The following is a 22237-nucleotide window of genomic DNA, read 5'->3' as shown; positions in this document are numbered from 1 at the left end:
GGTGGAGAAGTGGCGGGGCTCGGCGGGGAGGGGCTGAGTCACGGAATGGGAAAACTGTTCATTCTTCTGACCCGTAAGAATAAATAACTTTTTTTTTTTTTTTTTTTTTAAGACGGAGTCTCGCTCTGTCACCCAGGCTGGAGTGCAGTGGCACTATCTTGGCTCATTGCAACCTCCACCTCCCAGGTTCAAGCGATTCTCCTGTCTCAACCTCTTAAGTAGCTGGGATTACAGGCGCGTGCCACCGCTCCCGGCTAATTTTTTGTATTTTTAGTAGAGATGGGGGTTTCACTATGTTGGCCGGGCTGGTCTTGAACTCCTGACCTCAAGTGATCCGCCCGTCTTGGCCTCCCAAAGTACTGGGATTACAGGCGTGAGCCACTGCGCCCAGCTGAGAATAAATGTTAACTTTTAATGTAGCTGTCACTTAAGTGTCAAGCACTGTACATGGTCACCAGGAACCCCAACAAGCTATGAATAGGTGTCATTATCTTCACAGACCGCAAGGCGGAGCCTGGGGCGGGGGACACAGGGAGAAAGTAGTCAGCTAGAATTTAAACCCAGTTTTCCTCAACACCAATGCTCTTTCCACCTCTCCATCCTTCCTCTTCACAGGACGGTGTGATGAGGTGGACGAGGAGAAGGAGGATCTTCTGGATCCTAGAATAAGTTCACTGAGCATTTTCCTTTTATGCCCCAGGCATTTCCCTAAACTCATCACAGATGTCAGACCTTCCCCACCTACAGATGAGCAGACCGAGGCCCTGAGGGGTGAAGTTCCCTTTGCAAGCCAACGTAGCTAGTAACTGTGGCAGCTGAGGTTCAAACCCAGGTCTAGTTGATTCCAAGGCCCGCCCAGAGCCACACCCCTATACAGAGCTCAGGAGAGAAGAGCAGGGGGCTTCATTCTTCATCCCGAACTGGAATATAGGAGTGAGATGGGCACTTAGAGACCCTTCAGCCCGTTGCTGCGAGATCTGCATCCCCTGGGAAACAGAATGACAGTCTCGCCCTAGATAGGGCGATGCAGAATCTGCAGTTTTTTGTTATTATTATTATTATTTTGAGACAGAGTCTCACTCTGTCACCGAGGCTGGAGTGCAGTGGTGCGATCTCGGCTCACTGCAACCTCTCGGGTTCAAGCAATTCTCCTGCCTCAGCCTCCCGAGTAGCTGAAACTACAGGCAGGTGCCTCCACGTCCAGCTAATTTTTGTATTTTTATTAGAGACGGGGTTTCACCATGTTGGTCAGGCTGGTCTCAAAACTCCTGACCTCAAGTGATCCGCCCGCCTCAGCCTCCCAGAGTGCTGGGATTACAGGCGTGAGCCACTGCGCCCCGCCAGAATCTGCCTCTTAACAAGATTCCCAGGCAGCTGGACACACATTCATGTCTGAGAAACGTGGATCCAGTTCACATCGTTTTCAGCTTTTTGTGACTTTAAGCAGCACCCTTTTGTTGTGAACAAAATATGCACAACCCTGTGAGAGACAACAGATCAGATCAGCGTCCTTCCTAGGCGGGACCCCTGAGTGCAGCAGGCTGGGGCCACGCCCCTCCCCACCTGCAAACTCACTCTTACACCCCCACTGCCTGAGCCTTGGCAACAAATACTGTTGTAAAAACCACCAGTGCCCTGTTCTCTTCTGGGGTGAATTCAGTTCAGGGGTGTTAAGCCGTCCCATCCCAGCACAGAGCCACAGTCCAGGGGCCTGGAAGTTCAGTTTCCTTTCTTTTCTTTTTTTGAGACGGAGTCTCACTCTGTCACCCAGGCTGGAGTGCAATGGCGCCATCTCGGCTCACGGCAAGCTCTGCCTCCCGGGTTCAAGTGATTCCCCTTTCTCAGCCTCCCGAGTAGCTGGGATTACAGGCGCCCGCCACCATGCACGGCTAATTTTGTATTTTTAGTAGAGGTGGAATTTCATCATGTTGGTCAGGCTGGTCTCAAACTCCTGACCTCAGGTGATCCACCCACCTTGGCCTCCCAAAGTGCTGGGATTACAGGCGTGAGCCAACGCGCCCGGCCCTCTTCTTTTCTTTTTTTTTTTTTTTTGAGACGGAGTCTCGCTCTGTCACCCAGGCTGGAGTGCAGTGGCTGGATCTCAGCTCACTGCAAGCTCCGCCTCCCGGGTTTACGCCATTCTCCTGCCTCAGCCTCCCGAGTAGCTGGGACTACAGGCGCCTGCCACCTCGCCCGGCTAGTTTTTTGTATTTTTTAGTAGAGATGGGGTTTCACCGTGTTAGCCAGGATGGTCTCGATCTCCTGACTTCATGATCCGCCCATCTCAGCCTCCCAAAGTGCTGGGATTACAGGCTTGAGCCACCGCACCAGGCCTTTCTTTTTTTTTTTTTTTTTTTGGAAGTTCAGATTTTGTCCCAAAGCCTGCTCAAATCTGGCTACCATGGGTATGGCAATGACCTCACCATGCCTCAGTGTGCCCTTCTGTAAAATGGGCAGCAGTAGCTCTCGCCGTGGGCTCTTGTAGGGACTGAATGAGCTCTTGCAGCTGGCTCCTGCAGCGCAGGCCTGGCGCAGGCAACCAAGGCAGAGCTGGCCAGGTGCTCGGGCCTCACACTCTCCGTAATGTTCCGTTTCTCCGGCTGTCATCTCCCTGGCTTCTCCATGAGTCCTATAAGAGCCCTGTGAGGTAGCTAGGCAGGGCCAAGGAGCAGACAGAGCAGCACTTCAGGGACTCAGGCAGAAGCAGTTCCAAGCAGCAGCAGTGGTTAGATCCATGCTGTCCGACGCAGTAGCCGCCACAGCCACTGCTACGTGTGAGCACCAACAGTCACATCAAATGAAATGAAGAATTCGGTCCCTGGCCACCCTCAACACATGTCACGTGCTCCATGGCCTCATGTGGCCGGTGGCCGCCAGTGCTGGACAGCATGGAGAGAACATTTGCATCACTGCAGAGAGTCTATTGGATGGTGATGCACTGAAATATTGAAATACAGGCAGGTGTTGCGGCTCACGCTTATAATCCAGCACTTTGGGAGGCTGAGGCCGGAGGATTGTTTGAGCCCGGGAGTTTGAGACCAGCCTGGGCAACATGGCAAAAGCCCTTCTCTACAAAAATACAAAAAAATTAGCCGGGGGTAGTGGTCCGCGCCTGTAGTCGGCTACTGGGGAGGCTGAGGTGGGAGGATCATCTGGGCCTGGGAGGTGGAGGCTGCAGTGAGCCGAGATCACGCCACTGCACTCCAGCAGAAATTTATGTGTGTGTGTGTGTGTGTGTATGTGCATGTATATATGTATGTGTGTGTGTGTGTGTGTATACATATATGTATGTATACAGTTGACTCCTGACCAACTTGGGGGCTAGGGACGCCAGCCTTCTATGCAGTTGAAAATCTGCATGTAACTTTTGACTCCCCTAAAACTTAACTACGAATAGTGTCCTGTTGATTGGATGTCCTGCCAGCAACATACACATTCAGTTAACACGTTCTGTGTGTTAAATGTATTCTATCCCGAATTCTGACAATAAAGTGAGCTACAGAAAAGAACATGTTATTGAGAAAATGCTAAGGAAGAGAAAATACATTTACTAGCCACTAAGTGGAGTGTATCATCGTAAAGGGCTCCCCGATCATCTTCACGTTGAGTAGGCTGTGAGCAGGTGGGGGTGGGGGGAGCGTTGTCTTGCTGTCTACGGAGTGGCAGCGGCGGGAGAAGGTCCACGTATAAGTGGACCGCACGGTTCAAACCCCAGTCCTTCAAGGGTCAACTGTAGTCCTCCACTCGCTGGTAAATAGCTCACCTCAGCCCTTCCTGGGTCCCCACCGCCCCCCCAGCCAGCCCTCCCAGCCCTTTGTCTTCTGAAACCTGCTGTTAATTCCCGTTTCTCCAATGAGGAAACTGAGTGACCGCAGGGTACTGTTCCTAGCAGAAAATTGGCAGCACCACGGGGTCGGAGCCCAGGTTTCACCTTTTCCCAGCTGCCAGCCAGGCTCTGAGTCCTATATCTCACTTGTTGGTCACTTGCTGTGTGCCAGGCCCCTACTTGGGCCCCCTTGCCACAGCCCTGTGCAGCATCATCAGAGAAGCTGCAGCTGGCCCAAAGTGGCACAGCCAGGGACTGGACGGGAGCCGGGCGGGCAGCATGTCCCCTGCTTACCTGCTGCCCTGTGGGTGTGACCAGAGCGAGGCACGTGGAGATTGGGGCTGGAGGGCCTGTGGCAGGGACCTTTGCCTTCTCTTCTTCCCGTAACTGCTTCCCACCCTGACATCCTCTTGGCTTTGGAATTTGACCCCAGATCTATAAGAAGAGCCTGGCTCCTCCCTCTCCCTCACCTCCTACACCACCTCCAGGTTCTGCCACTTTTACAAATTTGCTTTATCTGTTCACTCTTTCCCTTCTCTCCATCCCCGTGGCTCCAGCCGCGGCCTCATCCTCTACCCCCGGACCCTTGGCGCAGTGCCTCCTTGACCTCCAGCCGTCCCGGCTCCAGTCCACTCAGAGGGGCCCTTCACCCCCCAGAGCTGAGTCTGCCCCTCTGTTGTCACAGCCCGATGTGGGAGGAAGGAGGCCCCCCGGCCCATTGCCACGGCCTCTGTAACAGCTCGACATTCCCTCCTCCCGGCTTCCCTCCTGGACGTTCCGGAGCCCACCCTGTGCCCACCCTCTCACTTAGTCCCCACCCCCACACTCGGCTCCCTAGAGACACCGGGCTCCTTGCCTCGGGTGCCAGCAGAGGAACTGCCGGTAGGGGGCGCTGGCTCGCTCCTTCCTGCAGGAAGTACTGAGGCTCCGAGGGGCCGGCGCTGTGGCAGGTCCTGAGGATGCAGCCGTGAACGCCCCGACAAAGCCCTCAGGAGCTCCCCTCGTAGCAGGAAGGCAGGCAAGGAACGCAGGAACAAATCACCAAGCATCAGGTGCTGGGTGGCCGTGACACAAGCTGTGAAGAAAAGGAAGTGCAAGGGATAGGGATGGTAGGGGAGCTCAAAGAAGACCTCCTGGAGGCGTCGTGGGAACGCAGAGCCGCCTTGACGGCAGGAAGAGCACCCCTGGCTGGCCGAGGGCACAGCAGGGGCAAAGTCCTCTCAGGCGAACGGGCCTGGTGTGGATGGGAGGAACCTGGGTGGGAGGCGCCTGGTGGGTGGGAGGAGCCTGGGGGAGGCTGGCGTGGCTGCACGGGAAAGGACAGCCCCCCTCCAAGCAAGTCACCACCTCACCCCCACCCACTGCACCTCACCCCCACCCCGACTGTACCCCCACTGCACGGGCCGCCTGTTGGTCCTGCTGCCCAGTGGCCTGTGGTCCAGGAAACTCGAGCTGAGCCAAGCACCCCCAGTCTTGCTTCCTCATCAGCAGCTCCTAGAGGGCCTGGACTGCCCTTTCGCTAAGGTTCTTCTACCTGGAAACATGGAAGCCTGACGATTCTTGGGGCTGTGGGGTTGCTTTTATTTTGAAAGCATTCAGGACATGGATTGGCTCAGAAAAGCACACACGGGAAGTCTCATCCCTCCCTGACGCCAGCGCTGCCTGTCCCCTCCCCCTGAACCCAGGTCTGTCCCATAGGACCGGCTTCCAGGGACAGAAGGGCTCATCCCACCCCGGCCCGGATCCCTCTCCACCCTCTGGGCTCCAGGCTCCACTTCTGCCCCAGTCCCTCGAAGTGGGAAAGTTCTTCTCTAGCTCTAACCTCCAGGCCTCTTGCTGCAATGATAGTCAATTTCCTATCTTCCCTCTGGCCATCCGAATGTACCCCCCCCACCCCAAAAAATGAGTGCGCCTGACAGGAACGTTCCCTGCCTCCCATTTCTCCTCACCCCGCCTCCCCTGGGTCCCCGAGTTTCCGATCTGCCATCTGCCTGAATCCTCCCAGGCACGGTGCCCGAGATCTCTCAGAGCTGGGGCTGGGGAGGATGGCGAAGCCGGTGAGGACCCAGCTTCACTCCTCGAGCGCCCGGGTCCTCCCAGCCTCTGCCTTCCCCTGGATCTCAGCTCCATCTCGGGGCCTCCTGTCCTCCTGCCCCTTTCATGCCTCCTTGTATGCCTGTGTCTGTCTCCCTGTGACTCTGCCACTCTCTGCCCCTCGTAATTCTCCTCTTTGGGGGCCTTCTGTGTCTGCACCTCTGGCTTGTTCCTTGCACCAGGTGAGGGAGGAGAGCAGGTGTACCCTTGTGATGGGTCCTCACCCGGGGCAGCTGGGGTGGGAGAGGCAACCGTGGTGACCTGGCCAAGTTCCGGGCCTGGGTTCCAATGCCAGCTGTGCTGCCTGAGGGCTGCGTAACCTTTGACAAGTGCCGCCCGCCTCTGAATCTACTTCTGCACGTAAAATGGGCACAAGAACCATCCCTTCCTCCCAGAGTCGTGGGGAGAGGCCAGCAGCTCGAGGAGTGGACAGCATGGCACCCACATGTAATCAGTACTCCCCACCACTACTAGGGGTGTGTGGGGGCAGTGGGCAGTCCACGGAGCCTCCAGCAGCGGGGCGTGAAGCCATGATGGGGTGTCAGGCGTGTCATGTCCTGTGAAGTGCGGGTGACTGCAGGGGCTGAGGAAGGGTGGCTGTTCAGGATGACTGTGGCCTTGCCTGCACCCGGCCCCCCCCCCACACACAGGCAACCTCCATGGGAATCGTTGCTGTTATCAGGCCAATCTTGGGGGTCTTTGGGGCCCCTGGACTCTGGCGAGGCTGGCCTGGGAGGGGCCACTTCCTAGCCGTGTGTTTCGCCTCAGGCAACTGACAGTACCTCTGTGTGTTTCAGCTTTCCTAGCTGTGACCTGGGTGTAATGGCAGTCTTCTCTCAGAGGGTTGATGCACACTATGGCAGCTAATGCAAGTAAAGCTCCCAGAACAGTGCCCAGTCAGTGCCAGATGTGTGTTGGACGTTACCACCGTTGGCGGGGTGGTTGTTCAGTGAGTTCACACAAGTCAGATGTGTGCGCCGTGCCTGGCTCTGCGAATGTGCGTGGAAGAGTTGAGGTTAGCCGGCATTCCTGTTATCTGGGTCAGAGGGCTGTATCTGGGGACAGCTGGGGCCAGGTGCCCCCTCAGTGTGCAGCTGTATCCAGGAGTGTAGCTCACACAGGTGGTACCTGAGGTTTGGGCAGAGTGGTAGCTTTCCTCTGGGTGCACGGAGCTGCGCTGGGACCTCCTGTTTGGAACCTGAGACATAGTGTCTAGGACTTTAGCCATCCGGGTTGTGCTGGGGCATGGAGGGTAACCCGGGGCATGGAGGGTGACCCGGGACATTGGTGTCCAGCTGACAACAGCTGCATCACAGCGTGAGGTGTGCTTCCTCATCCAGGTACGGTGGCCCACACCTGTCATCCCAGCACTTTGGGAGGCCAAGGCAGGCGGATCACTGGAGGTCAGGAGTTCAAGACCAGCCTGGCCCACATGGTGAAACCCCAATTCTAACTAAAAATATAAAAATTAGCCGGGCTTGGTGGTGGGCACCTGTAGTCTCAGCTACTCGGGAGGCTGGGGCAGGAGAATTGCTTGAACCCAGGAAGTAGAGGTTGCAGTGAGCTGAGATTGTGCCACTGCACTCCAGCCTGGGCAACAGAGTGAGACTCTGTCTTAAAAAAAAAAAGGTGCTGCCTCTGCCAGCAGGCCTCCTGGGATGGAAGGGGACCTGGGGACCAAGGGCGTCCAGGGCTGGGAGCCTGCGTTGTGCAGTGCGGCCTGGCTCGGTGTGCAGAACGGAGAGTGGGGGTGTCTGTGTGTGAGCGTGGGGGGAAATAGACTCCCAGTGGTGATCGCGTACCCATCCATCCCTGAACCCAGTGTTTGTGAGCAACTGCCATGTGTCAGGCACTGTTGTGGGTCCTGGGAACCAAAGAGTCACAAACTGGCTGCCCTCGGGAAACTTGCATTCAAGCGCACGGGCCCGTATAAAAGCTCAGACGCTGATAAATGTCACGGAGAAAAAAAAAACAGAGAAGGTTCTGGAGAGGGATGGGGGTGCTGTCTGATGCAGGGCGGTCTGGACAGCCTCACTGAGATGGTAGCATTGGAGCACAGACCTGATAGAGAGCAAGGCAAGAGCCCTGTGGACAACCCGAGGAGAATTCCAGGCAGAGGGAAGAGCAGGTGCAAAGGCCCTGGGGCCGGGGTGTGCATGGCCTGGAAACGGCGAGTGAGCAGGGGGAGGAGGGAAGCGATGAGGTCAGAGAAGGAGCTGGGTGGAGAGTGGGGGCCTGAAAACTGCGGTGAAGTACTCACCTCTGCTCTGAGTGGGAAGGGAGCCGTGGAAGGCTGTGGAACAGAGGCAGGGCAGGGTCCATTGGGTGTTGACAGGATCCCTCTCGCTGCCCATGGGGAACGCACAGGGGGTGGGGGTGAAGGTAGAAATGGGGAGGCTGGAGGGGAGGACACTGGAATCGTCCAAGAGGGAGATGGGAGCCAGGCCAGGGAAGTAGCCTGGGGCTGGGGAGAAAGATCCTCTGATTCCAGGGTCTGATTCCGCATATGTTGTGAAGACAGAACCCTTTACTGAGGATTTACTGATTTAATCCCCCCAGCGGCCCTAGGAGGCAGATACTCTCCTTATCCCTGTTTCACAGTGGAGGGAACTGCACTTGGGAGAATGAAGCCACCGGCCTGAGGTTACAGGGGAAGTGGCGGCAGAGTCAGGACTCAAACCCAGGCCTCTCAGCGCTTACCAATGTGCCCCACCCTCAAGATGTGCCTTTTGTGGCCCGTGGGTGTCCTGGGCCAGTGTCTGGCACATAGCAGGGACTGGGTAGACATTTGTTGGATGGACGGATGGAAGGATGGATGGATGGATGGATGGATGGATGGATGGATGGATGGATCGGCGGATGGATGGATAGACGGATGGATGGACGGATGGGTGGGTGGGTGGATGGATGGATGGGTGGATGGATGGATGGACGGATAGATGGACGGATGGATGGGCGGATAAGTTGAATGAATGAGTGTGGCTGCCCTGACGATTTTGCAGAAGTGTGTCAGGAGGCGGATGTCAGGATCTGGCTAAGGTCCAAGGGAGAGCGGTGCCTCTGGTGGTGGGGGTCTTTGTGGCATGAAGAGGGGCTGGTCCTCACTCGCGGGACAGGGGTGATGGCGCAGGTCGCAGGTTCCAGTGCTGGTATATAAGGTGTGGGGGTTGGAGTAAAGGCTGTGTGGCATGGTGGGGGTTCGAGGGAGTTCCTGGGGTACAGGGGCATCTGCAGGAAAACCCTGGGCCTAGACCCAGTGGGGGTGTGATGCGGGAGGGGTGGTTTTGGCCGGCGGTGGGGGTGGGGGGTCAGCGGTGGCCCAGCCCGGTCAGGCAGCCGACGAGGCTGTCTGTGTGCCATGAGGCTCCGGCTTGGCACGGCCCAACCGCCCCCCTTCTTGGGCAGCCCAGCCGGCAACCTTCCTCCCCCGCTTCCCCCGACCTTCCTCGGCTGCCTCCTCGGCTGCCCAGAACCAATGGGTTAATTAGATAACGGAGCCTTTGATTAGCGGGGGAGGGGGAGGCCTCCCCTCCGGTGGCACAGGGAAGGGAGGCTGAGGAGGAGGGAGGAGAGGCGCCCTCCCCGTTCAGAAGGAGAGAAAGAAGCAGGGAGGGGTGGGGAGGGAGGGAGCTGAGGCACAGCTTGGCTCTGCACTGCCGTGTGACTAGAAATTGTAATCGCGGAGAAAGAGAGAGACAGAGCCGGGGAGAAAGGGACCAAGACAGACGGACAGACAGACAACCTGACTGAGACGGGCTTGGGGCCGATGAGAGGGTGACAAGGATAGAGCAAGAGGGAGGAATAGATGGAGGAGAAGGAGAGAAGGGGCCTGGGGGTCCCGAGGGAGGCAAGATTGTGAGGGGGAGACTCAGGAGGGGGTTGAGGCCAGAGGAGGTGGACGGGTGCCAGGGGCGGAGGGGGAGAACTGAGAGGGGCAGAGAGAGAGGAGAAGGGGGCTGGGGTCAGTGGGTGGAGAGAAAGGAGGCTGCGGTGGGGGGAGAGTCGAGGTAGAGGTGGGAGAGGGGGTGGAAGGAGACCGGAGGAGGCGAGCGGGGAGGGGAGGAGAGAACTGCTGCAGTGGCCAAAGGACAGCCTCCCCCCAGGGGTGGGAAGGGCGACAGACCAGTGGGGGGGGCGCGGGGAGACCCAAGAAGCCCCTGCGCCCCCCCCCAGCACGATCTCGACGGGAAGCCCTGGAGAACTGGGGACTCAGAGACCCCGGCTGGCTGGAGGCATGTGGAGGGGGGGGCCTGGGCGCAGGGAGAGGCCCAGCGGAAGCCAAACCACCAGGGTGAGTGTCCCCCACCGTGGGGTTGGGGGGAGAAAAGGACGGGAGATGGCGGAGGGCGAGAGGGGGAAGGGGAGGGAGGCCGAGTCACTGCAGAAGCCGTGATGGGGGTGGGGGGATGCGGGCTGGCAGCGGGAGAGCTGGGGACAGATGCGGAGGTAGACACAGCAGCGGCAGGCCTGGAGGCCCCGGGTGGGTGCCGTGGGCTCCCACAGGCCCTGCGGGCATGCCCCCCCCCAAATCCAGGCCCTGCGCTTTGTGCCAGCCCCTTGGCTAAGAGGGTGTGGGCTGGATCATCGCCAGGGTCTTAAGAGGTGGGAGCCCCAGACCCAGGATAAGGAGTGGGCACCGACCTCCCTGTTCACATTCAGGAAGATGAAGACCCTCACGGCACTCACACAGTCAGGCACGGACGCACGGCCCCAGCCCTCCAGGAGAAAAATGAGCCCGGGTGCAGACACAGAACCAACCAACCTCTCCTTTCCCTCTCTCTCTTTCTCTCCCCAGCCCCCTCTTCCCCTCTGTCTCTCTGCCTCTGCTGCTGTCTCTCTGTGTCTCTGTCTAGCCCTCGCTCTCACACGCGCACTCAGATACACAGATGTATGCACACACATTTTTATCCGGGTTAAAATGGTCTTGGAAACTGCAGGAGGAGGGAGTGACTGTGTGTGTGCACGGCCGTGTGCCTGGGGATGAGCCTGTGTCGGGGGGCCTGAGAGTCCACCGTGAGAGGGCGTGCCCATCGCTGCTTAGTGTGTGAGTGGGTTGGTGTGCGTGTTTGTGTGACCTGCTCTCCTCCGGTCTCTTGAGAACGGTTTGGGGTTGGCCTGTGTTGGGGCAGAGCCTGCTGGTGTGGGTGTATTTGTGTGTACTCAGAGATGCTGCATGCAAAGGAGGGCTGGGAGCCAGAGGGTAGACCTAGGGCCGAAGTACCCCCCCTGCGCCGTCCCAGCCTGCTCTGTGCCCTTGGATAGGCCGTTTTCCCTCGTAGTGCCTCAGTGTCCCCATCTGTAAATTGGGCATCCTAACAGCTTTCTCCTGTGGTCATTACGAGGCTTACATGAGCCGACCGGGATACAGTTTGCTGCATTGCAAGGGCTTACCCAGTGTTCCGGAGAGACTATTGTTACCAGTATCGTTGCTGTTGCTGTGACTCGCCCATCCCCTTTCCCTCTCTGGTTCTGTGGGAATGGCGGGGCAGGACAGACTGGGGAGGTACAGCCTGACTTCTCAGAGGACCCGAATCCCCACTGTCTGCTTTCCTCCCAGAACCCAGGCAGAGTCCCTGGACCCCCTTCCCTTCCCCATCCCCTCCCCGAGAACCAAGCTCGGTCCTGCGGCAGCAGCTGGCATGAGTCCCAGCGGGGCTGTCTCTGCCTGGAGCACCCACAGTCTCTGGGCGAAGGAGGGGGTGCAGCTGGTGGCCTCTGAGCCTGTGCTGCCCCCTGCCAGGTCCCCAGCCCCCCTTACACACAAACTCCAGTCTCCTCCCTCCTCACCCTGCTGCCTCCCAGCCCTCCCTTCACCTGCCCACACCTGTCACCTCCACGGTTGCCTTGTCTGCCACCTTACCCCTCTCTCCCTCAGGTCCTCCCATGAGTCTGACTTAAATCTCTGAAGCCGCCGCGAGGACCCCACAGGGCCTGGACAGGGTGGGCAGTGACAGGAGGGTGTGCAGCAGAGGGGCTTTCGGTTTAGCTGAGGGTGCAGGGGGTGGGGGAAATGCATCTCTTCGCTAACATCCCTGGGAGGGGGAGAGGGAGCGGGAGTGGAGGGGAGAGGAGGCTGGGACCCACCCCACAGGGGATCACGCAGGTGGCGAGGGGACCGGGTGGGTGTTGGGATGGGAGCGAGGTCCTCGCCACCTGGCTTGCTCTTCCCCCTTTCTGCCCCCTCGCCTTGTCTGTCTGTCTGTCTCTCTCTCTCACTCCTCTGATGGATCTACCTTTTTGAAATCATGCAAAGAGCTGGGTTTTGAATCTGGACGACTTCCGCACTTACTGGCTGAGTGACCTTGGATGGGTGTTTCCTTTCCCCTAGCCTCAGTTTTCCCCACTGCAGAATGGGCGTAGAGTCTTGCCAGCATGGAGAGGATGAGCTAGTGCTGGGCTGGGCGGGCCACGCTTCCCTCTGTCTGCCCCAGCCTGCTGGGTGGGTCCATCGGCGGCTGTCGCCCTCCCTGCCCCTTTGGTTCTGGGCATGGGGCAGGGAGGCAGTGATGGGGCTGCCTGGGTGTTGGCAAGTACCCGGGCCACGTGGGCTCCTGTCCCTCACTGAGCCTCTCCCCTCTCTCTTCCCCCACCCACAGCCCCCCAGCGTCCACGCGGAGCATGAACATTGAGGATGGCGCGTGCCCGCGGCTCCCCGTGCCCCCCGCTGCCGCCTGGTAGGATGTCCTGGCCCCACGGGGCATTGCTGTTCCTCTGGCTCTTCTCCCCACCCCTGGGGGCCGGTGGAGGTGGAGTGGCCGTGACGTCTGCCGCCGGAGGGGGCTCCCCACCGGCCACCTCCTGCCCTGCGGCCTGCTCCTGCAGCAACCAGGCCAGCCGGGTGATCTGCACACGGAGAGACCTGGCCGAGGTCCCAGCCAGCATCCCGGTCAACACACGGTACCTGAACCTGCAGGAGAACGGCATCCAGGTATGCGGGGCCAACAGGTGGAGGGGGACCAGGGAGGGGGGTACTGGGGAGACGTGTAGATGCAGTCCATCCCTTCTGGGCCTCCCCACACCGGCTCTTCCCTGTCTCCAGCACCCGTGGACTTGCGGGTCTGCATCTGATCACCTGGAGCTGGGCTCCCGAGGTGGAGTGGGGGCTCTCTGGGCTTTGGGACCACAGTGCTCCCTGTCTCTGAGCCACTGTGTTGGGGTCCAAGTGCAGGCCGCCTGCCCAGCCCCCAGCACGGGACAGGCGGGTCGACCTAGGCCGAGCCCTGGAGTCACTGGGGTGTGGAGAGCAACCCTTCCGTGGGGACCTCTGTGGCATCTGCACCACCACACTCCCTCGTGGCCTTGGGAAGGTGGTGGCATGATTCTGAGCCTCAGTTTCTTGATCTGAAAAATGGGGACGATGCGAGCCCCTGTGCTGAGGCGTTGCTGTGAGGGCTGAGGGCTGAGGGCTGTGGGTCTCGTACTTGGGGCTTTAGCTTGTGTGCTGGCACCTGGCGAGTGGTCAGAGGATGGGAGGCGTTGCCATGGTCATTTGCCGGGCAGTGCAGGGTTTGTGTCCCCATTTCCTGGAGCTGGTGTGAGAATTGGAGAGCAGAGAGGCTGAGATCGCTCTGGTGCCTGGCGCCGTGGTGGCCTGTGGCTGCTGCTCAGGATGGAGCAGCTGCCACTCGATTAATGATGACTGTGATTAGGATAGGCCGTAAGCGAGGGCTTGGGGGGGACAGAGCTGTGCTATTAGAAAGCAGGGCTTCTCAGCCTCTGCCCTATTGACATTTGGGGCCAGATCATCCTTTGGCGGGCAGGGTGGGGGGCTCTGTCCTGTGTGCTGTAGGATGTTTAGCAGCATTTCCGGCCACTAGATGCCAGTAGCACCCCACCCCCAGTTCCAAAAATGTCTCCAGGCATTGCCAGTGATTCCCGGGGGATCATTACCCCAGGTTGATTTGGTCCAACTCCTGCCTCCAAGCAAGCCCGTAAAGCTGGGAGAGAAGAGGGCGCCCGTGCCAGAGGTCCCAGCTCCCCCAGATCTAACCTTCCAAATAGAAGTGCAGCTGCTCTTCTGACTGGTCCCTGGGAAGGGGGGGAGGACTTGGCCGCTCCCATCTGACTATCCTGAGAGCCAGATTCAGGGAAAAAAGGGGACCTCTCGGGGAGCAGTCTCTTCCTGGTGGCTGTGGGGCAAGGGCCAGCGAAGGGGTCCAGAAACATCAGGGGCCTCGTCACCACCCCCTGCTCTTGCAAGGCCTTGTCCCTCTGTCCACACCCACCCCCCACAGGCTCCCATGTCTGCCAGTTTGCTTTGAGTCTGCCCTGCATCTCCCTAGCTGCAGTCTCCACCAATCCGTCCATGTCTCCCTTGAGCAGGTGACATTCCGCACTGTGCGGTCCCCATGCACCTGCCGCCGGCTTCCCTGCACTCTATCCTTCCCCTACTTATACACGTGACATTCAACAGACACCAGCAGCACCGGCTCTGCGCCAAGCCCCGTCCTGGGTGGTGACCGAGCAAGGCAAAGCCCAGCCCTAGCCCCGGCAGCTCACCTTCTAGTGGGGAAGAAACGAGGAGGAAAAGGAGCCAATGGATGGAACGGCACGCCAGGGAGAGCGTGGGACGGGGAGGCACCCACACCACTCACCAGCAGCCCCAGGCCGTGGCAACAGCCCCGTCGTAAAACCTGGACCCGTATCTCTTTTGTGGGGGGAGCTCAGTGAACAATTCAGTCCCACAAACATGTGCTGAGCGCCACCAGCAGACGTATGTGCGTTTATGATTTATGATAAGTGACGCACAGGCCCGCTCCCTCCATATATCACACACCTGGTAAAGCACACACCGAGGTGGACGTTGTCAGAGAGTGAAAAGCATCGGTAGGAGTCCAGACACCTCCATTTCTCATTTCCCCCTCCACCACCAGGGGTTCTTGCACCACCTCTAGAGACGGGGATGGAGGGTGTGCTTGTGATCCACTCATGAGAGTGGATGCTTGTGAGTGTTTGTCAGTGGGCTTGACCTCCCTCAGTGGACACATCCCAGACAGCAAGAGGCATGGACCACGTCGAGGGTAATCAGAGGCTCTTTATTTATTTATTTATTTATTTACTTTTTTTGAGACAGAGTCTCACTCAGTCTCCCAGGCTGGAGTGCAGTGGCGGAATGTTGACCCATTGCAACCTCCACCTCCTGAGTTCAAGCGATTCTCCCGCCTCAGTCTCTTGAGTAGCTGGGATTACAGGCACCTGCTGCCACGCTCAGCTAATTTCTATATTTTTAGTAGAGACGGGATTTCACCACGTTGGCCAGGCTGGTCTCGAACTCTTGACCTTAGGTGATCCACCCGCCTCGGCCTCCCAAAGTGCTGGGATTATAGGCGTGAGCCACCGCGCCCGGCCCAGAGGCTTCTTAAAACTTAATAATTTTTAGCCTGACGCGGTGACTCATGCCTGTAATCCCAGCACTTTGGGAGACTGAGGCAGGTGGATTGCTTGAGCCCAGGAATTTGAGACTAGCCTGAGCCACACGGCGAATCCCCATCTTCACTAAAAAACCAAAAATTAGTCAGGTATGGTGGCATGCGCCTGTGGTCCCAGCTACTCAGGAGGCTGAGGTGGGAGGATTGCTTGAGCCTAGGAGGCAGAGGTTGCAGCGAGCTGAGATTTCACCACTGCACTCCATCCCGGGCAACAGAGAGACCCTGTCTCAAAAAAAAAGTAATAACTTTTTAGTTATCCAAATAAAAAAGTGAAAAAATCACCCTAGTTCCATCACCAGATATAAATAACTACTGTTTATATTTTATTTTATTTTTTTTTTTTATTTTTTTTTTTTTTGAGACGGAGTCTCGCTGTGTCGCCCGGGCTGGAGTGCAGTGGCCGGATCTCAGCTCACTGCAAGCTCCGCCTCCGGGGTTTACGCCATTCTCCTGCCTCAGCCTCCCGAGTAGCTGGGACTACAGGCGCCCGCCATCTCGCCCGGCTAGTTTTTTGTATTTTTTTAGTAGAGACGGGGTTTCACCGTGTTAGCCAGGATGGTCTCGATCTCCTGACCTCGTGATCCACCCGTCTCGGCCTCCCAAAGTGCTGGGATTACAGGCTTGAGCCACCGCGCCCGGCCTCTATATTTTATTTTAATACCTTCCTGGCTCTTTCCTGTGTCTATGTAAATGGTTTCATTTTTAGAGACAGGGTCTCACTCTGTCACTCAGCCTGGAGGGCAGTGGGGCTATCACGGCTCCCTGCAGCCTCAACTTCCCTAGCTCAAGTGATCCTCCTGCCTCAGCCTCCAGAGTAGCTGGGACTACCTTTTTTTTGTTTTTTTTTTTTTTGAGACGGAGTTTCACTCTTGTTACCCAGGCTGGAGTGCAATGGCGCCATCTCGGCTCACTGCAACCTCCGCCTCCCGGGTTCAAGCGATTCTCCTGCCTCAGCCTTCTTGAGTAGCTGGGATTACAGGCATGCGCCACCACGCCCGGCTAATTTTGTATTTTTAGTAGAGACAGGGTTTCTCCATGTTGGTCAGGCTGGTCTTGAACTCCCGACCTCAGATGATCCACCTGCCTCAGACCCCCAACGTGCTGCCACTGCGCCTGACCTTTTCCCCCCCCCTCCCTTTTTTATGAAGACAGGGTCTCTCTATGTTTCCCAGGCTGGTCTTGAAGTCCTGGGCCCAAGCAATTCCCCCACCTTGGCCTTCCAAAGTGCTGGGATTACAGGTATAAACCACCTAACCCAGCCAGAAGTATATTTTTAATTACTTATTACAGAATGAATACAAATTAATTGAGGAAAACTAGAAAATATACCTAAGTAAAAACAGGAGGACAGAAGCCAACCACAAATCCACAGCCACGGGTAGCTCTCCTTCGCTTTGGTGCCTTTGGATTCGGACACCCTCCCAACCCATGCACAGTGCGTTGCACAATTGCTGCTGATTTGTAAATGGAGTTTTTGCTTTTTTCTTTTTTTTGAGATGGAGTCTCTATTGCCCAAGCTGGAGTGCAATGGCACGATCTCAGCTCACTGCAACCTCCGCCTCCCAGGTTCAAGCAATTCTACCACCTCCGCCTTCCGAGTAGCTGGGATTACAGGCGCACACCACCACGCCTGGCTAATTTTTTGTATTTTTAGTAGAAACGGGGTTTCACCATGTTGGGCAGGCTGGTCTCGAACTCCTGACCTCAGGTGATCTGCCCACCTTGGCCTCCCAAAGTTCTGGGATTACAGGCGTGAGCCACCGCAACCCAGCCAGCATCCCGTTATTAACCAGGCCCTTCTTTTTTTTGAGATGGAGTCTGTTGCCCAGGCTGGAGTGCAGTGGTACGATCTTGGCTCACTGCAACCTCCACCTCCTGGGTTCAAGTGATTCTCCTGCCTTAACCTCCCAAGTAGCTGAGACTACAGGTGCCCACCACGATGCCCGGCTAATTTTTATACTTTCTAGTAGAGACGGGGTTTCACCATATTGACCCAGCTGGTCTCGAACTCCTGGCCTCAAGGGATCCACCCACTTCACCCTCCCAAAGTGCTGAGATTACAGCCATGAGCCACCCTGCCCGGCCTCCTTATTTACAGTTTCTGGGTTGATATGAACAACACCGGGGGACATCCATTGGCTCATTCTTCCTAGCGTTCTGGACTCTGCCCTTGGGATAAATTCCTAGAAGTGAAGTTTCTGGGTCTGAGGGATGATGACAGAAGCACCACCCTGTGAGTTCTATGTGGCTTCCTCATTTGAGTGTACTCCTCCCTTACACACACACACACACGCGCACACGCACACGCACACGCACACACACACCCTAGGGCCTGACACTGAAGCATTGGTAGCGACAGGCTGAATTCTGGGGATTCGAGAGCCTCCCGTGTGGCCTGCCGCCTTGGTTGTCATCTGTCCCCTGCTGTGCCGCCACCTGCATGAAGGCAGGGACTTTGCACTGTTCCCTGCCGGATCCCCAGCACCTAGGGCCGAGCCTAGCATGCAGTAGGTGCCCAGCAGCTGTTTGCCTGTAAATGGGAGGCCAGCTCCCAAGCTCCTGCCCAGATCCTTGGCAGCGGCCCTGCAGCCATCTGTCGGTGGGAGCCGACGCGAATCCCTGCAACGCCTTCCCGTGAGCTTGGCTAGGAGACTCCTGTCACCTGTTCTCGCCTGGCCCTGGCCTGGGCGCAGTGCGGGCAGCAAGAACCTCGTGGGGACTTTGAGGGACTCTTAAGTCCTCAGGGTGACGGTGCTGGCCTGTCTCTGGGAGGCTAGAACATTGCCGTTCATCTTTGGTGAGAGGGTTAAAATGTTCTTCTGCCACATGACAGGGACAGTAGGTAGTCCCCATAGTAAGACAGAGGATGTGTTTTTTAAAAGATCATGGCCAGGAAGGGTGGCGGCTATGCCTGTAATCCCAGTACTTTGGGAGGCTGAGGCAGGCAGATCACCTGAGGTTAGGAGTTCGAGACCAGCCTGGCCAACATGGTGAAACCCCATCTCTACTAAAAATACCAAAATTAGCCAGGCATAGTGGTGCGTGCCTGTAGTCCCAGATACTTGGGAGGCTGAGGAAGGAGAATGGCTTGAACCCGGGAGGTGGAGTCTGCAGTGAGCTGAGATCGTGCCAATGCACTCCAGCCTGAGTGACAGAGCAAGACTCCGTCTCAAAAAAAAAAAAAAAAAAAAAAAATCAGCAATCTTCTGAGGCCCTCCCCCGACCCCATCACTGTTTTTTGAGATTGGTAGGGCCTGCAAGCCTGGAGTCTCCAGAAATGCCTTTTAAGGCAGAGGCCTGGAGACTGCCTTCCCCCAGCTCACATGCCCTGGACCCCTGGGAGAAGACCGGGTACAGATCTGCTCCTCCATCTCCTCGGGGCCTGGGGGGCAGCTGCGCCACCTCGGCTGGGCCCAGCCTGTCCACTCCTTGCTCCTCCGTCAGGCACGTGGTCCTCACCGGACCGGCTCCTTCCTCCTTCCCTCCCTTTTATCCTCGTATCCCCGCCTTCCCCTCTCCTCACAGAAAGTCCTCCTCATGTGTTTACTGTGGATTTTTTGCTTGCGTGTGTTCTTGCAAAATGGATATTGTTGTTTTGTGTGCATGTATTCTTAATTTATGCAGAGGAAGCTGCGTTAAGATCGCTGTCTTTGTCTCACTGTGTTCACTCGGCCTGTGTTTCTGAGAGTGGTTCACGTTGCTGCGTGTGTCCACTCTGCTGCTGTCGCTGCTGCAGAATTGATGGGCACCCACCCCCGTCCACCTGCCAAGTCCCCCACTGCTTCCTGATGAGACTGGACGTCCCGGAGGCTTCTAGCTGCCCCACCGCAAATCCTCCCTCAGGACCCCTCTGGGAGCCGCGTGATCATTTCTGTGGAATATATACCCAGAGGGAATTGCCGGGCCATAGGATATTCATGTACTTAATTTAACAAAGTACCGCTGAATCCACCCAGGGCTTTTAGCGGGTGGCCCTGGGGCCCTCCTGGGGCCCACTAGGAGGTTGTATGGCAAGTAAGTGTGGTTCCAGCTTAAGGAACAAACCAATCCATCCTATGGAAATTATTAGAGGGGCTTCAAAGAGTTGTGTTTAAGGATGGCCCGACTCCAACATTTAGAAGTAGCCTCAACTCGTGCTGACAAGGGACTGGTTACATCAGTGCTCCCCAGCTTTTTTGGCACCAGGGACTGGTTTCATGGAAGATAATTTTTCCATGGACTGGGGTGCCGAGGAGATGGTTTTGGCATTACATTTATGGTGCATTTCTTTTTCTTTTTTCTTTTTTTTTTTTTTTTTGAGACAGAGTCTTGCTTCGCTCTGTCACCAGGCTGGAGTGCAGTGGTACAATCTTGGCTCACTGCAACCTCCGCCTCCCAGGTTCGAGCGATTCTCCTGCCTCAGCCTCCCGAGTAGCTGGGATTACAGGCACACACCACCATGCCTAGCTAATTTTTGTTTTTAGTTTTATTTTTTGAGATGGAGCCTCGCATTTTCACCCAGGCTGGAGTGCAGTGGCGCGATCTCGGCTCACTGCAAGCTCTGCCTCTCAGGTTCACGCCATTCTCCTGCTGCAGCCACCCAAGTAGCTGGGACTGCAGGCGCCCACCAGCACGCCCGGCTAATTGTTTTGTATTTTTAGTAGAAACGAGGTTTCACCGTGTTAGCCAGGATGGTCTTGATCTCCTGACTTCATGATCCGCCTACCTCGGCCTCCCAAAGTGCTGGGATTACAGGCATCAGCCACCGTGCCCGGCCTATGCCCAGCTAATTTTTGTATTTTTAGTAGAGACGGGGTTTCACCATGTTGGCCAGGATGGTCTCGATCTCCTGACCTCATGATCTGCCCACCTCGGCCTCCCAACGTGCTGGGATTACAGGCATGAGCCACCGTGCCTGGCCGGTGCACTTTATTTCTATTATTATTATTACATCGTAATATATAATAAAATAATTATACTACTCACTATAACTTAGAATCAGTGGGACCCTGAGCTTGTTTTCCTGCAGCTAGATGGTCCCATCTGGGGGTGATGGGAGACAGTGATGGATCATCAGGCATTAGATTCTCATAAGGAACAAGCAACCTAAATCCCTTGCCTGCACAGTTCACAATAGGGTTCACGCTCCTATGAGAATTTTTTTTTTTTTTTTTTTTTTTTGAGACGGAGTCTTGCTCTGTCGCCCAGGCTGGAGTGCAGTGGCCAGATCTCAGCTCACTGCAAGCTCCTTCTCTTGGGTTCACGCCATTCTCCTGCCTCAGCCTCCCGAGTAGCTGGGACTACAGGCGCCCGCCACTTCGCCCGGCTAGTTTTTTGTATTTTTTAGTAGAGACGGGGTTTCACCGTGTTAGCCAGGATGGTCTCGATCTCCTGACCTCATGATCCGCCCGTCTCGGCCTCCCAAAGTGCTGGGATTACAGGCTTGAGCCACCGCGCCCGGCCGCTCCTATGAGAATCTAATGCTGGCCGAGTGTGGTGCCTCACGCCTGTAATCCCAGCACTTTGGGAGGCCGAGGTGGGTGGATCACCTGAGGTCGAGAGTTTGAGACCAGCCTGGCCAACATGGCAAAACCCGTGTCTACTAAAAATACAAAAATTAGCCTGGCGTCGTGGCAGGTGTCTGTAATTCCAGATACTCGGGAGGCTGAGGCAGGAGAATCAGTTGAACCCGGGAGGCAGAGGCTGCAGTGTGCTGAGATCATGCCACTGCACTCCAGCCTAGGCAACAGAACAAGACTCTCAAAAATAAAATTTTTTTGTAATTTAAATAAAAGAGAATCTGATGCCGCCAGTGATCTGATAGGAGGCAGAGCTCAGACTGTAATGCTCGCTCGCCTGCTGCTCGCCTCCTTCTGTGCAGCCTGTTTCCTAGCTGGCCACCCACCAGTACCGGTCTGTGGCCTAGGGGTTGGGGACCCCTGGGTTCAATCAATCACTGTGCCGCTTACAATGGAATATTATGCAGCTATCTAAAACAGAGTTTCAAATAATAGTGGACAACATGGGGAAATGCTCAAAACGTAATACTGGGCTTTCAAAGAATGTGAATAGGATCTCCAATTCACTTTTAAAACTTAAGTAGTTTTTTTTTTTTTTTTTTTGAGACGGAGTCTCGCTCTGTCGCCCAGGCTGGAGTGCAGTGGCCGGATCTCAGCTCACTGCAAGCTCCGCCTCTCGGGTTCACCCCATTCTCCTGCCTCAGCCTCCCGAGTAGCTGGGACTACAGGCGCCCGCCACCGCGCCCGGCTAGTTTTTTGTACTTTTTAGTAGAGATGGGGTTTCACCGTGTTAGCCAGGATGGTCTCGATCTCCTGACCTCGTGATCCGCCCGTCTCGGCCTCCCAAAGTGCTGGGATTACAGACGTGAGCCACCGCGCCCGGCCTTAAGTAGTATATTTTAAAAGACTGAGAAACACCCAGGAAGGTCAACAGGGTCTTTTCTCTTTGCATTAGTATTACAGGGATATTTAATTTCTCCTTCATGTTTTCTTTGTTCTCTAGATTTTCTTCAGTGAGAGCATTTAATAACTTTTTTTTTTTTTTTTTTTTTTTTTTTTGAGATGGAGTCTCACACTGTCACCCAGGCTGGAGTGCAGTGGCACGATCTCGGTTCACTGCAACCTCCACCTCTCTGGTTCAAGTGATTCTCCTGCCTCAGCCTCCCGAGTAGCTGGGACTACAGGCACCCGCCACCACGCCTGGCTACTTTTTGTATTTTTAGTAGGGATGGGGTTTCACCGTGTTGGCCAGTCTGGTCTCGAACTCCTGACCTTTTGATCCGCCCACCTTGGCCTCCCAAAGTGCTGGGATTACAGGCGTGAGCCACTGTACCCAGCCAATAACTTTTATAATCAGAACAAATTAAACTTTTAAAATACTAAGTATAAAA

At 56.3% G+C, this 22237-nt stretch overlaps 1 protein-coding gene across 2 annotated transcripts in view; it reads left to right on the top strand.

Moving 5' to 3' along the window:
* Window positions 1-22237, top strand: part of LRRC4B (leucine rich repeat containing 4B) — a 54698-nt gene that overhangs the window by 7135 nt on the left and 25326 nt on the right. Inside the window, exons 3-4 of one of the 2 annotated variants that reach the window (XM_077976762.1) lie at window positions 10094-10211; window positions 12517-12848. In XM_077976762.1, coding sequence (XP_077832888.1) covers window positions 12552-12848 — 297 coding nt within the window. In that variant the 5' untranslated portion in view covers window positions 10094-10211; window positions 12517-12551. 2 annotated transcript variants of the gene reach the window in all.

This window comes from Macaca mulatta, chromosome 19, assembly GCF_049350105.2.
Source record: "Macaca mulatta isolate MMU2019108-1 chromosome 19, T2T-MMU8v2.0, whole genome shotgun sequence".
NCBI lineage: Eukaryota > Metazoa > Chordata > Mammalia > Primates > Cercopithecidae > Macaca > Macaca mulatta.
The sequence above is the reverse complement of the archived record's forward strand: the minus strand, read 5'-3'. Positions and strand labels throughout refer to the sequence as shown.